This window comes from Astatotilapia calliptera, chromosome 15 (genome assembly GCF_964374335.1).
Source record: "Astatotilapia calliptera chromosome 15, fAstCal68.1, whole genome shotgun sequence".
Taxonomy (NCBI): domain Eukaryota; kingdom Metazoa; phylum Chordata; class Actinopteri; order Cichliformes; family Cichlidae; genus Astatotilapia; species Astatotilapia calliptera.
The window spans coordinates 30,130,824-30,145,593 of record NC_137436.1 but is presented as its reverse complement, the minus strand read 5'-3'; the positions used below and the strand labels follow the sequence as shown (position 1 = coordinate 30,145,593).

Here is a 14,770-nt window from a genome sequence, read left to right as displayed (position 1 = left end):
GGTGATAAAGGGCAAAAAAACAAAAACAAACAAACCGTGAGCCTTCATTTTATTGGATTCTCCCATTTAATCCAAGCTCCCTGCCCCCTCATGCCTGCCATCTTCTGGGGAAGAGATGAGAAAAGATGAGAGCCCTAGAACTTGTTATATTGAGACACCGGAAGGCTCCACTGTCCTGATCACAGACAAGAATTGCCTTGAATGGAATTAAAATGTCATTTAATTTCAGTTTTGAAAGCACGAATTATTCCTGTTGTGCAGCAAAGTGGGAACATTGTTTCAGTTGACTATCATAACCCCGGATTCCATTTCCCCCTGCTTTTTATTTCCCAACCAATTTAAAAACATTTTCCCCATAAAATACTACAACTCCCATGATCCCTTCCTGATATCCCCACATGCATTTGGTTTCTAGGACAAAAGTCAGTTCTTGCCTGCTCCCGCTTCGTGCTGTTGCTGCGTTCAGCTCTGGTTCAGTTCAGGGACACAAGGGCGGGGAAAAAACGCTGGTTTCGCAGTGGAGCAGAAAAGCGCCGCCAGCAGCGAGCAGCCTTCTGGACCGGACCTTTAATAGTAAAACTGCGAAGAGCTATGTTACTTTTCCTGACTGCTGAATTGTTTTGATTTTATGAGCAGAAGAAGAAGCGACCAACAACCTAAAAGGTACGGCCACCTCGCATACCTCCAGTAAAGAGCTCGACGAGATTAACTTTGACATAAATAGTGCGTGGGAAAGCTCCCACTGTGTCGTCAGTTTTTGTTAGTGACTTATAGCTTTATGATAATACCTGTGAGCAAAATATCAAATATCATATATAAACAAGTTGTATCATTTATTTTGTTTATCTATTTTTAAAAATATTAAAAAATAGTCATTAATCTGTGTTCGTAGCTTGACCACACTGTAGCGTTTTTGGATGGATCTAGAGCGGCAGATGCATTTCTGGCTGCAGTGTTCGTGTGAATGGGGCAGTTTGTTCGAGAAAACAGACCTATTTCATTTGACTAAAAGGGCTAACAGCCACCAGGGATGCTGAACTTTATACAGTGTATCCTCTTTGAATGAATACACACGCAAACAGGGTCTCAGTCCAGACTTTTCCACCAGTGGATTGCAGTCTGGCCCGTGTTAGCTGCCACTGATGTGTCCGGTAGTGGTGGGCGGATCGATCCAAATATCGATAGTATCGATCCCAAGTCGGCATTGGTATCGGATCGATACTAGCCTGGTGATATCGATTCTTTACTTTGAGTTCTGCTCACTTACAACGCTGTGCTTTCGGCAAAAACTAAACAACCAGGTCGCTGGACTCACCGCTCCTGTGTCAGCGGAGAGCAGGCACACTTTGCTCCCTCTCCCCCACTCTTATGTTTCGGTGTTGCACTGACACGTGATGTGACTTAGACACTTTGGGGGTTGTTAAGTTGTTTACATATTAATTATATTTTTTGTTTTTGTTGTTGAGAATTTTAATTGTAATTTTTGTATTAGTTTAACAACAGTATTTGTTTTAATTTGTTTACTGGTTTGCGTGCACTTAAGATTTAAAAAAAAAAGATCGCCACCACGGCAGACCCGATGGCATTTTCATGCTTCGCAGCATCATTTATTCTTACAATAATCACACGGTTGTTGTAACAGTACATTCAAAGGCTTCAGCTCTCCCGCTAGCAACCGTACACATCACCACCACCAAACCTGCAGCAGCATCGCAGAACATGCCCTGCCACATACCCTCCTCGCCCACTTCACCTCACCCCGCGAGCAGGCGAGGGAATTGGCCCGGACCATCGGCGCCCCATGCACCAGCCCAGCGACGGGGAAGTGTCCACTCTGGCGCTCGCCCGCGCCTCCAGCGGAAGCCCCGGAGCTGACCTGATGACCACCCATGACAAGCAGCAGCGGCGCCGCAGCAGGCGTGGCAGGACCCCCGCGCACCTCGACCTCTGTCTCCAGCTAGGCAGGTCCCGCTGGCGCGCCAGCCTCCTGCTCACCCCTAGCCGCGCGCTGTCCACACGGTTGCTGTAACAGTAGCCTACATTCAATGGCTGCAGCCCTCCTGCTGCCAGCTGTACACATCAACACCAAAAACAACAACAGCACAAGCAGCGCACAGGTTTTAAGCCGGCGAGGCATCATTGTAGATGCAGTGAAGGTGAGTCCATCTCACCTGCAGCAGCATCGCAGACCACGAGCTGCCACAATAATAAAACGTTTTTTATTTAATTATAAATAAATTATTTCTCCTAATTATGTCCTGGGTTTTAACTAATTAGTAATACCAAAGGAAACATCACAAAAAACACTTAAGGTTATGAAAATTAATTGCGATTTAGCAATTCAATGAGCCATACACCTTATAAATTGAAAAGTATCGGTATTGGTATCGGCAATACTGGCCCGAATTTACTTGGTATAGGATCGATACCAAAATATGCAGTATCGCACACCACTAAGTGAAGATCTTTCAAAGTTCTGTGGACATTTTCTGCTGTTTTGTGTTAAACCACTGTAAATGGAGTTAATTGCCAAAAAAGACACCTAATTTGGCAAAGAGCAATTTTAAATGGCATCATTAGCACATTGTTCCCAGCATCTTGTTCAAAAGACACATAATTTATTCCCATTTCTTCAGTTAAATCTATAAAAATTGTCAACGATGCCACAGTTGACAGACATAGTATTTTTCCACCAACAAGGTGATTCCTAAAGAGCTACAAGTCTTGGCACATGTGCACTTAGTCCTTTAAAAAATCTGAGGAAACTGGATAAGTATACAATAAAATAAGAAGTCACAAGACACTCTACAGTAGGTAAGAGGTATCTGAAAATCGTGCTCATAGTAAGTAAATCTATCAAAGACCTGAGACAGAGATGAGAGATGAGAGATGCATCTGGGCCTTCAGTTGATCCATCTATTGTTTACTGAAGCCTCATCAGAACTGGTCTCATTAGAAGGGCGGCTGTCATACAGCCATTCTTAAGGAAAGGAAAAAGGGAGAAAAGGCTGAGGTATGCTAATTTGCACATGAACAAATCAACGCACCCACTTCCAATTTTCCTTGAAAAATATAAGGATCCAAGGAGTGGTACAATGCTGTATATTGTTAGAGAACTCGGCTGTCAAACTCCTAAAGTTTGCAGATGACACCACTGTCATTGGCCTCATTCAAGATGGTGATGAGTCTGCATACCGGCAAGAAGTTGAGCGGCTGGTACTCTGGTGCAGTCAGCACAATCTGGAGCTGAACACTCTTAAGACTGTAGAGATGACAGTGGACTTCAGGAGACATCCCTCAACTCTGCTCCCCCTCACCATATCAGACAGCCCTGTGTCAACTGTGAAGACCTTCAAGTTCCTGGGTACAACCATCTCCCAGGACCTGAAGTGGGAGACCAACATCAACTCCATCCTCAAAAAGACCCAGCAGAGGATGTACTTCCTGAGACAACTGGGGAAGTACAGTCTCCCACAGGAGCTGCTGATCCAGTTCTACACTGCAGTCATTGAGTCTGTCCTGTGCTCCTCCATCACAGTCTGGTATGGTGCAGCCACTAAACAGGACAGGAGCAGACTGCAGCGGACTGTAAGGGCAGCAGAAAGGATCATCGGCACCCCCCTGCCCTCCATCCAGGATCTGTACCTCTCAAGAACCAGGAAACGGGAAGACGGTACAGAAGCCTGCAGACCAGGACCACCCGACACAGGAACAGTTTCTTTCCCCTCACCATCTCCCTTCTTAACAGTTGACCTGTCACACTGCTCCCACTGCCAGACTGCAACTGCACCTTATGTACATTTTGTAGTATTCATTCCACCTCATTCATTTCTGTATTTTATGTATGTAAGTTAGATTCGTTATTTATAGTTTGTTTACACAGCTTTGTGTATGTATGTGTAATGTGTATATATAGACACGTGTGTGTGTGTGTGTGTGTGTGTGTGTGTGTGTGTGTGTGTGTGTGTGTGTGTGTGTGTGTGATTTACATTGCTGTGCTTGAGAGCCACCATCTACCGGAACCAAATTCCCTGTATGTGTCTGCACATATACTTGGCCAATAAACACGATTCTGATTCTGATAATGAACCCGGCCAAAGTTGTCAATAATGGGGTCAGCATTGGTGCAGGTAATCCTTATGAACCAAAGTTCAGGATTTGGACTAATTCAGCAGTGACTGAACTTTCCCTGATAACGACTGTGTTGAGTCTGTTCCTTCTCATTCCATGCAAGGCCACCTGGGTTGGCTGGAAGACTGTTTACTTAGCCTAGCAGGGCGAAGGACACTGTCTCAGCTGAACTCTTGACATGCACACACATACATATACACTGATATGCACACACTCATCCCCCCTCCCTTTCCAAACGCCTTCGACACTTATTCCCTTCTGATGCTGCACCCTTTACCCACCCCTGTTGCTTGTCATGTGTTTCTTTGGTGTATTAAGAGTTTTTTCATGTGCTTTGTGCAGAGGTGTTTTTTTTTTTTCTGTTCTCAAACTGATCTCCCTGTTGGAGCTCAGTCTGGGGGGAGTTATTTTTTTCTCCTTATCTTTCCTCATGTGGTGCATTTTCCATTGTTATACCTCTCTGACCTGTCTTTCCCATGTGATGTTTTGTGTAATGTATGTATGGTTGGAGGGTAAGATGGTGCCGCCATTGCATGCAATAGGTCGGCAGCCTTATGAAATTTCCCCTTGTGGGACTAATAAAGGTATATCAATTCAATTCAATTCAAAATAAGAGTAAGGGGGTTGTGCAGTAGTAAATTGATCACATTTTTAACGTGGATGGATGCAAACTACTTCTTTTTAAAAAAGAATTATCTATTTTTGGACAAAGTGACAAAATACAGGTACAGCATAGTACAGTCTATAGATGACAGATTCATGGCTACTACCTTAAATGATGCCTGGGTGTAGATGTTGTTTCATTTTTTTCCTCTGTCCTGTCTGTCATTCATTCTTGCAGACTCTCATCATGTTCACAGAGGTCCTACTTGCTCTGGTGATTGGTGGACTGATCTACTTCCTGGTTCAGAGGAGTAAGAATCAGGTCCTAACAACAGAGGATGGCTGGTGGGGTTCTGGAGCACCCCGTGATGCTGGGGAGGACGACACTATCCGCTCCTTCAGGGTAACCACCAGCGATCAAGAGCTGGAGGTTAGTTTTCCTCTCAGTTGGTCACACAGGATAGATGGTGCATTTGCTGCTGAGAAATTCCACCTCGCACAAATAGACTTGTACATCTTCTCTTATTTCTTGTCAGGACCTCTACAGGAGGATTGATCTGACTCGTCCTTTTCCCTCACTGGAGGACAGCCAGTTTAATTATGGCTTCAACTCGCAGTACCTGCAGAAGGTGGTGTCTTACTGGAGAAATGAGTTTGACTGGAGGAAGCAGGTCGACAAGCTCAACCAGTACCCTCACTTCAAAACCAAGATTGAGGGTGAGACTAAGCTGCCACATTCATGAAGAAGAATACTGTTGGTTGTCTCTAACCTGTTAAAAATCTGTCCAGGCATTGATATCCATTACCTGCATGTGAAACCCAAAAAGGTGCCAGAAGGGACGAGTGCTGTTCCACTGATTATGGTCCATGGCTGGCCTGGCTCCTTCTATGAGTTCTATGGATTGATCCCTCTGCTCACAGACCTGTCAAACCCACACAACCTCGTGTTTGAGGTGGTGTGTCCCTCCATTCCAGGGTATGGCTTCTCTGAAGCACCACATAAGAAAGGTGAGCCTGGGATTTCTTTACTTTGGCCACATCCCATCATCACTGTTGTAACAGTATGACTAGAGTCTTTTATCATGGTCAAAGACTTTAAAATAACCATATTTGTTGAAGGGGAAATAAAAAAAACTACCCTGCACCCAACTTGTTAATACAAGTTGGGTGCAGGGTAGTATTTTTGTTAATTGGTAAACCCTAAGCAGTCACAAAGTGTACAAAGGACATTAAATACACAAAACAGCGTAAATCCAGGTTGACCCTAATAAGCTAAGTAAGAAAGAAGGGACCTTCATCATCTTCCTATCCCAGACCCTGGAGAGGTCGCAGAGTGAAAAAATAAGAAATCAGAAATCAGGCACTTTTTCATATGTGCACACATGCACTTTTTATAAATGAGCAACATAATTAGCTGCTTCTCCACTGTGTCTCTCAACTGTAGTGGTTGGACTGCAGATGGTGGCAGCAGTACTCGCCAATTTTAGTGTAGTGCCTCATGAACCTCTTGCACAGCTAGATTGGAGTTGCCCTTTAGCTCACAGCTGAGCTCCAGATGTTAAATGTTGCAGTTGGTCTGACTGTAAGGATGAGATCCTCTCAGCTGATTCATATCAGTTATCACGATTAGATCAGAGAGACCTGGCCAGTGAGCCAGCTGGTAGAGAAAACAGGATGGTCAGTGGTTAGCAGCACTAAAATAAATGTTGGAATTCACCGTTAGTAAAGTCAGTGTGAAGGAAATGCAAGAATGCTGCGTTTTCTAACTCTGCCTCCATGTGAACAGGTTTTGATTCGGTATGCGCGGCTCGTATCTTCCACAAACTGATGAAGCGTCTGGGTTTCCAGCAGTACTACACTCACGCTGGAGACTGGGGCTGGTTGGTCACCACCAACATGGCTCAGCTGGAACCCAAGTATGTGATACAAGAGCTACACCAAATGTACTGGGTATAAATGACGTCTTATTGAGAAATATTACACCAAATTCTGAGCATGGCGATAGTTTTCTGTAGTATACTTGTTCAAAGAACAGTAGACCTCTGTGAGGCATGCAAACATTTTTGTATTTCTGGACATCTTTTTTGTAAGCAGTTTTTTGTTGTTTTTTTTTTTGCTTCGCCCCCAGAACTGTCAAAGGCTTGCATTTGAACTTTGCCCCACCCTCCAAGCCAGGGCTGTCCATGGCTTTGTCCATGATGCTTGGCCGGCACTTCCCTAAGCTGTTTGGCTTCACTGACTTTGATATTCAGCGATTATTTCCCTGCATGGAGAAACTGGTGGTAGAATCCATCAAAGAGACTGGCTACATGCATATCCAGGCCACCAAGCCTGACACTGTGGGTAAGAACTTGGAGAAGATGGTTTCAAGCAGCATAACCCAGTTCAAGTCTGACTGGGGAGCTTGGTTGCATTTTCCTTTACTTAATATACTTCTAATCTCCCTTCAAATTATTTTATTTGCTCAAGATTCCTAAAATATTTTGTGTACATTGAATTATATTTTACTTTCTGACCCTTGAGGTCGAGGGCTGAATGACTCTCCAGTGGGTCTAGCTGCCTACATTCTGGAGAAGTTCTCCACATGGACGAGCCATGACTTCAGGAACCTGGATGACGGAGGACTCACACGGTGAATACAGCAGAATATTAGAATATGTCCCACCAATATTAGTGGAACCCCACCCCAACTGGTGGGAGCAGATGGTTGCCCCTCACCTGAGCCTGGTTGTGCTGGAGTTTTCTTCCTGTTAAAAGGGAGCTTTTCCTTCCCACTGTTGCCAAAGTGCTTGCTCATAGGGGGTCGTCTGATTGTTGGCGTTTTCTCTGTATGTATTATTGTAGGGTCTACCTTACAAAATAAAGCACCTTGAGGCGACTGGTGTTGTGATTTGGTGCTGTATAAATAAAATTGGATTGAAGGTTATAAGAAGTTGTGAACTTGAGTAGTAGCATGCGTATTAGCAGTGCTGTCTATTCTGAAATAGGCTTGTTTCCTTAGTTTTTCAGTTGTCAGTAGTCTTATATCAGTGGGGTCATGTGTTGCAGGAAGTTCTCTCTAGATGACCTGCTGACAAACGTCATGATCTATTGGACCTCTGGCTGCATTATCTCCTCCATGAGGTTCTACAAGGAAAACCTTGGCCAAGGTCTTGATGCTCCACATGCAAAGTAAGTGAGAACAAATGCCAAATTCCCATAAAGCACATCAGCAACATCTTATTGGTTGAAAGGTGTTTGTTGTTAACAGTCTTTAACAGCTCTGTGCCACCCAACTTTGTCATTTAAAAACCTAATTTTGAAATATTCAGAATGACTTACTTGTTTAGTAAAATCTAATGCTGATTCACAACTGTCACCGTCTCCTCCCAGGATACCAGTCTATGTCCCCACGGGTTTCGCCTGCTTCCCCAACGAGTTGATGCACACGCCCAGGCTGTGGGTCAAACAGAAGTACCGTAAACTTGTGACCTTTACTCCCATGGACCGCGGTGGTCATTTTGCTGCTATGGAAGAGCCCCAGCTGATGGCAGAGGACATCCAGAAGTTCACAAAGATTGTGGAAGGGAAGGTGAAAGAGTAGAGGGTGGACTGACAAATACAGAAGTATGAATAGACATCAGCTGGGACAAAGTTCTGAGCAGTAAGTGGACATAGTTCATCTAGAATCAGAGTCTAAGCTTTGTATTTCTTATCTGAAGTGGATTCTGTAAGATAGGATAGCTCTCTAAGTGACACTATGATAAAGTCATATACAGTGTTAATGGTGAAATAATGAGTGGTGGCTGAAATTGAAAATTTGTTGAGAGGTTGGGTTACTATGAAAATCACAGCTTGTTTTCAATCTACTGTTTAGAATTTAAGGCTACACCTTTCATTCTTAAACTTGCAGTTTATTTTTATGAAATTTATGGAAAAGTTGGATGTAGTCTCTGGTGAAAACTAGAGCTTAAACCTGCATTCTTGCTAAAGGCCAGCAGGGGGTGGCAAATCTGATTAAAGAAATGATCCTGGTTGTATAGAAGTCTATGGAAAAACCGCACAGCTTGTCACTTGATACATGCACTCAGTAAAAACTTTACTGATAGGCTTTTGGTGTCAACTGAAGGTTTCATGTCTTGTTAAATATAAAATGATAGCATCTTTGCATTCTCTTTGATCTACTTGGAGTAAAGTAGGTAACAAAACAAGGTAAAATCGCACAGCTGCAATAATGATTGTGCAGAGTCTCTCAGTTTCTCAGTCAGATTTACCCTGCCCCATGATGTCTGGTTTAAAAACACCAAGATGGCAATAGTTGCGAGGTTGAAGTCAAGGTTTAAAATAGCTACAAAGTAGTGGGTGATGTGACAGTGGTTGGATCCATCTTTAATGTCTGTGATGTCTCAGTCGTCCAGGTCATCGTAGTCTAAGGAGCTTGGAAAGAAAAGCGTCTTTCTGCAACTTCCCACTCCATGAATCCAGGGGTCCGTTCACTAGTTTCTAACTTCCTTACAGCATTTCTCAGCCTCGTAGTTGTTAGAACAGTTTCTAAGCAGCTGCAGATGGGAGGTTAGGGGGCACATGGTGGGATTGTGTTGACAGCATAAACAAGGTGCCAGGCATTCCTCTGACTGATAGCACGAAACCTCTGCACTTAAGCCACAACAATAACAACACTTGATTGCCTTAAAGCTTCAGGTTATGTTTTAATTTTTTTTTTTCAGAGTCATTTAAAACTAACTTGGAAGTTGAAAACCTTTGAAGTCAGACGTCTGTTGCGACATTCCACAACTTCTTACGCAGATGATCCTTTACTGCCTTGGAGTTACTTGCCAGGGTCTGTAACGTGCATCAGATTTACATCTTGTGTCAGTTAGCTTTTGATTGGCGGCAGTTTACCCCACCTTGATGTTGGTGCAAGTTAATTTAAAATATATATTTTACTATCATGACTAGAAATTCCTCATTCGAGGCCTAACAATATAGTGACAGTGCTGCAAAACGAGTTAAATCACAATCAGAGCTCCTGATGTCTCTTTAAGAGTTTCCTTGTATATCTGCTGTTGCCTTTAAAAGTCAATAAAGATGTCAAATTCAGAACAGTAAGTTGCAATTTTGTGTATGTTGCCTTTCCAAAATCACCAGACTGACCTCTGGCTGCATTTTAAACCCAATAAAACTGACGCTGCTTTAAATTTCTGTATTTCAGTTTCAGTTTTTGACTCTCTGACACAGCTCCACTGCTAAAGACTCATTCTGAGAAGTATGTGTAAACTTTACTGTGTGTTTGCACGTTTCTGAAGTTTCTTCTGTGTAGAAATGTACGAAAGCCACAGACCCAAACTGGCTCCCAGTCTGCAGCTCATTTTGCAGTTCTAGGATTCTGTAATTCAGACAATGTTTAAAATGTCCCACATGTCTACACAGTCTGGACGTGTGATAATTCAAGTTGTGGTTGGAAATGGTAGCTAATGGGAGTGTTGGTTACATTACCACTTTGTCCAAAATTAACTTTATTGTAATTGTGCATAAGATTTTATTATTTAACAAGTTGGAGGGCCTTTAAAAAGCTGTTATTCAAGGTGGTCTTTGGTTAAGATGTGAAGCCTGAAAACTGCAACCTGGGATTAAATATTTAACAGTTTGCAAACAAACTCAAAAGTCTGATACCTCCAGATATCAGACTAAATTATATATTTAGTTGTCAACAATGGGAAAACAAGTAGCCCAGATTGTTTTGTTTTATTCCAAATCCGTGCTTTTTGGCTAACACTGAGCTTCATTGTTTGTTGTAATTATAATTGTGTTCTTCAGTAAGCAACCCAAGTCCAAATGTCTTTGGCTCTAGTGGAATGTTTTTTTTTTTCACAAGTCACTCTGACCTCTTCAGAAAATATTTTAATCTTTCTGTGCTGCCAAAAGGTGTTCCTCCAGCCTCTGTGCATGAGTTTGTGTGTTCAGTATATTTCTTTGTATTGAAATGTTTTATCGTAGTTATAGTGTGTTTGTCTGAGGCCTGTATTCACCAGCTTGAGTGAGTTTCAGCAGAAAGCTTTCTAACTTTTCATTTCCATTCACATCATTTTCTAATGTAAAATGATCAGATTATGTAATCCGCTTTCTTAAACAGTCTTTTGTGTTTGTGGGATCTAATAAGTGAGTTATGCAGATGTGCTTGTCCAGCTTTGCATTATTAAAAAGCTTATCCAGTTCTGAGTTTCAGTAATCCAGACGAGGGCTGAAATGCTCCACATGCCTGCTGTGTCTGTTCTTGCTAACCAGCTTGGGTGACCTTTGCTGCGTGTCACGTGCTTCTCTGTGAGAATAAAACCTTTGAGCAAAAAGCCTCGAAGGCAGATTTTGATTTCAGGCTCAGTTCTCCGTTTCTTACATGGAATAGGAAGCTGAGCCTCACTACTAGGGTTGCCCAAGATTTTGGATTTGACAGTTCTGACTACCTTGCTAATCCTAAACACTTGCTGGTGTGATGTACAGCATTAGCTTGCCACAAAATCAGATTCATGACTGTTCAAGTCAAAAGTACTCCAAGGCCATAAATGTATTTCTCACTGCTCCGTTACATCCCATGTCGCGCTGCCCCAGAATTCTGTTTCCAGCTGTTAGCACAGCTTTGAGGTTCCCAAGGCCCCCACAGTGCCCTGGCTCAGGACACCCTCCCAGAGCAATACTCCCCCAGGCCTGACTGCCTGCCTGCCTGGAACTCTTGGCAACCAAGCAGCCATGGGAGGATCAGGATGACCGGGCGGCTGAGATAAGGACCACATGAAGTTCCCCACATTACCTCACCCGATAAGGAAACGAGCAGAGATTCACGGAAAGCCAGAGTGAGAGAGGGATAGAGACAGAGACGGTCAGACTTGGGAGGATGTCTCTGGGTGGATGGTGATTCGCAGAGAAGCAGCCCTTGTTTAAGGGTCTGGGTGGAACTGGTGTCCCACAGAAGTCTCATGAACTCTCCAGAGGAGCTTGGAGCTGCCCGCAGCGGGAAATCATCTCATTAATAACTTCATGAGATCAGATGAGCATTTCTGCTGTTCTTCACTTAACTAGTCACATCTCATATCCAGATTTGACTTCAAAAATGTGCTCACACTAGATGAAGGGATGACCTCAGATTCTGTTTTCTTTTGGGTCCAGCAAAGTACCTAGGAAAAGAAAGTATCTCTCATAGCAATCTCCAGCACTGGAAAATAAAGCTTCATCCGTCCAATGAAAACACACTGAATGTAATTTAATTTCTCGAGACTTGAAGGGAATCTACTGCAGCACTTTGGCAGCACTCATGGCAGCGAATCCTCTGGAAGGTCTCATGTTGGTTGCAGAAAACCACCGGCTGGTTTCTGGTTGTGCAGCCGAGCCGCAGAGCCGGCAGCCTCTTTCGTCCCAGAGCCCAGCCTCCCCGCATGGACACAAGCTGAGCGTACGCAGCAGTCGGGAGTCCAAGAAGTGGGTGAGTTTGAAATAATGCTCCAGGTTTTTTTTTCCTCTTCTCAAATTCAAACATGACCCTGATTTTGCAGACAAATTATGCAATGCAGTGATTGATCACTTCCAGCAGCTGGTGGGAGAGTGCAAAACCTTTCTTGCATGATATGAAGAATTTCATGAGAACATCTAAAATATGTGTTTATTTAAAGTAGCCAAATATAGTCAGTATTTTTCTCAGCTGTGGCACAGCCTCATACAATGTGTGGAGGAGCTTCCCTCTTCTGAGGTCTGGTTCAATCAGTTTGTATTAACCGTAGTGACATGGAAACGCAGAGAAACCCAGACAATTAGAGAAGGGCGCTTGGAGAACAAACAAAGTAGTCACTGTGTAACCTTGTTGACTTACATGCGAGCGGCAGCGATCATGTGTGGATGTGTGCTGATGAAATATTTGTGACTGCTTGGGTCTGTCCTGCAGGTTGACCTGTTTTCTTCTCCATTAATGCAGAACTTAAAGAGAGAGCAGCAGTGTTTTGTACACTGTCAGAGCAGCAATAATGCAGTCACAAAATCAGAACGCTTTTGTTTCTTTTAGTAATACTTGATAATCAGTCTGCAGAAATGTCAGGTTCTCGGCGTGCTCTTTGCAGCAGGTACAATCAGTGTGCGGGTCCAGGTCAAACCCCGGTTCTGGTTGTGGGTCCGCGGTCCTGAACAGGGCGCTGAGGGCTCAGCACTCCCCGGAAAACGCAGCCCGAGAGAGGAGCAGAGTACGCAACCTGCGGCAGGCCTTTCACACTCTGCAGGTACAAAACACACACACTTGCCTCAGAGCTGTTACGTTACACTGCACTCTCAGTAGTTCTGCTGTACGCCCGTCTTTGGTGACGGCTGAAAAAGAGGCTGTCACAGCAGCTTCTCCCTTCTTTGCAGGCAGCTCTACCTTCAGTCCCACCTGACACCAAGCTCTCAAAGTTGGATGTTCTGGTTCTGGCTACTAACTACATAGCTCACCTGACAGAGACCCTAGACCAAGGAGGGATGCTAACGGAGCACACGGCCTCAAGGCCGGGTGGATACCTGCATCCTGTTAAGGTTAGAAAGTGACAGCTCACTGCCTTCCATGCTATGCCCATTATTGTCTTACTCACATATATTATACAACTTGAAGACTTGCTAATTGGCCATCACTAGTCAATAATCTGTTCACTGTGCCTGCGCAAAATACTTTTAGCTACAGTCGAGTAAAAGAGGTTTTCACAGGATTCTCTGCAGTTCCTAGATGCACCTTTAGCGCTTGTTAAAAAATTCAGGTGTTTGTTAACACAGTACCACGAAGTAAGAGCTATACCTCAGAATCTCCAGGCATCAGTTAGCATGTTAAATGTTAACGTTTGTCTCCGTAAGACTGAACAAGTGTGGCTTGTTCACACATTGAGTGTAATGAGCTGTTTCAAATATAGAATGTACAGAATTTCAGAATGTGTAGCTGTTCTTAGATTAAGCCTGTGATCAGACGTCCAGCATGACTCTGGATAAATGTGTGTCTCTTCTCAGAAATGGCCCATGCGTTCTCTGCTCTACTGTGGGAGTGTGGGAGAGCTGCTGTCAGCCAGTCAGATGACTCCACCTGGACAGGACAGGACACACCCACTGAGCCCTACCTTAGAAGGAGACGATGAGTGAAAGCCTGTTTTATGCTGTTTTATATCTTTAATCGTAACCAGCTATTGGTAGCAAAGGAGACATCAAAAGACACTCATGTGCAGAGATGGGCAAATTTCAAAGGATGTGGTGCACCGCTGCTGACGTGGGCTTAAAGACGAGCAAGGCAGACATTTTTATGTTACATATAAACAATGATGTTTTTGTCAAATTACTTTTTTTAATCTAAATGCGGAAGTTAAATGAACTTTAATGAACCTGCAGCTAAGTTTTTACTTTCTGGTGTTGGATTTCTTTCTTTTAAATTAAATGTGGTCATGTGTCTTAAACAGAAAATAAAATGTGTTTGTGGAAAAAAAATCATATTCTCCCTGCAAGGAAGAGTCACCTGTTTGCTTTTTTTTTTTTTCTTTTTAAAAAAAATAAAGTCTACGTTTGTGAGGTTTTCCTACTTTATTATTTGAATGTGTGTGTGTGCGTGGGGGGGGGGGGGGTCTGATCACTGAGTGTTCATTACAGCAGTGCCACAGAATGTAACCGTTTACTTGCACTAGGACAGCAGCGACTCTTAACGGTTCACGCAGGTTCAATAATGTGTAGCGTAAGACCTCCTATACAACTCATCCCATCCATGCTCGACCTACCCCAGATGATCTCCTTGTAACATAAAAACACAGCGATTGTAATTATCAGAAATCACTCCAGAATAGCTCTGTGGTGTTTTTGAGCCTGTAGAGTTACTGAGCAGTAAAGTGAATATCACTCAAAATGTCCAGAGTGCCACCAGACCCCCACCAGCAGCTTGTTCACCGACCTTCCATCCCTCAACTTTTAAGTTTTAAGAGTTCTTAAGACTGCAGTAAACAGTAACGATGGAAAAGGATCCAGGTTGAATAGAAGTGAAATAAAGTTCTATTTATTATATGTTTTTGCTACAAAA

At 43.4% G+C, this 14,770-nt stretch overlaps 2 protein-coding genes across 3 annotated transcripts; both read left to right on the top strand.

The window, feature by feature from the left end:
- The first annotated feature begins 432 nt into the window (after positions 1-432).
- Positions 433-9,911, top strand: ephx1 (epoxide hydrolase 1, microsomal (xenobiotic)). Of its 2 annotated transcripts, XR_003269762.2 has the most exons (10): positions 433-663; positions 4,973-5,164; positions 5,271-5,451; positions 5,524-5,742; positions 6,521-6,650; positions 6,863-7,077; positions 7,258-7,366; positions 7,783-7,905; positions 8,107-8,377; positions 9,441-9,911. XR_003269762.2 is itself a non-coding variant. In XM_026142498.2 (9 exons), exons 2-9 carry the CDS (start codon positions 4,982-4,984, stop codon positions 8,315-8,317), a joined length of 1,371 nt encoding a protein of 456 aa, XP_025998283.2. In that variant the 5' UTR covers positions 433-663; positions 4,973-4,981; the 3' UTR covers positions 8,318-9,911. The 2 variants fall into 2 exon arrangements, 1 of the variants encoding a protein (XP_025998283.2); XM_026142498.2 differs by having other exon boundaries at positions 8,107-9,911.
- Positions 9,912-11,567: 1,656 nt separating this feature from the next.
- On the top strand, positions 11,568-14,276 carry tcf23 (transcription factor 23). Its single transcript, XM_026142499.2, has 4 exons — positions 11,568-12,187; positions 12,816-12,971; positions 13,099-13,260; positions 13,723-14,276. Exons 1-4 carry the CDS (start codon positions 12,020-12,022, stop codon positions 13,849-13,851), a joined length of 615 nt encoding a protein of 204 aa, XP_025998284.1. The 5' UTR covers positions 11,568-12,019; the 3' UTR covers positions 13,852-14,276.
- The last annotated feature ends 494 nt before the right edge of the window (positions 14,277-14,770 follow it).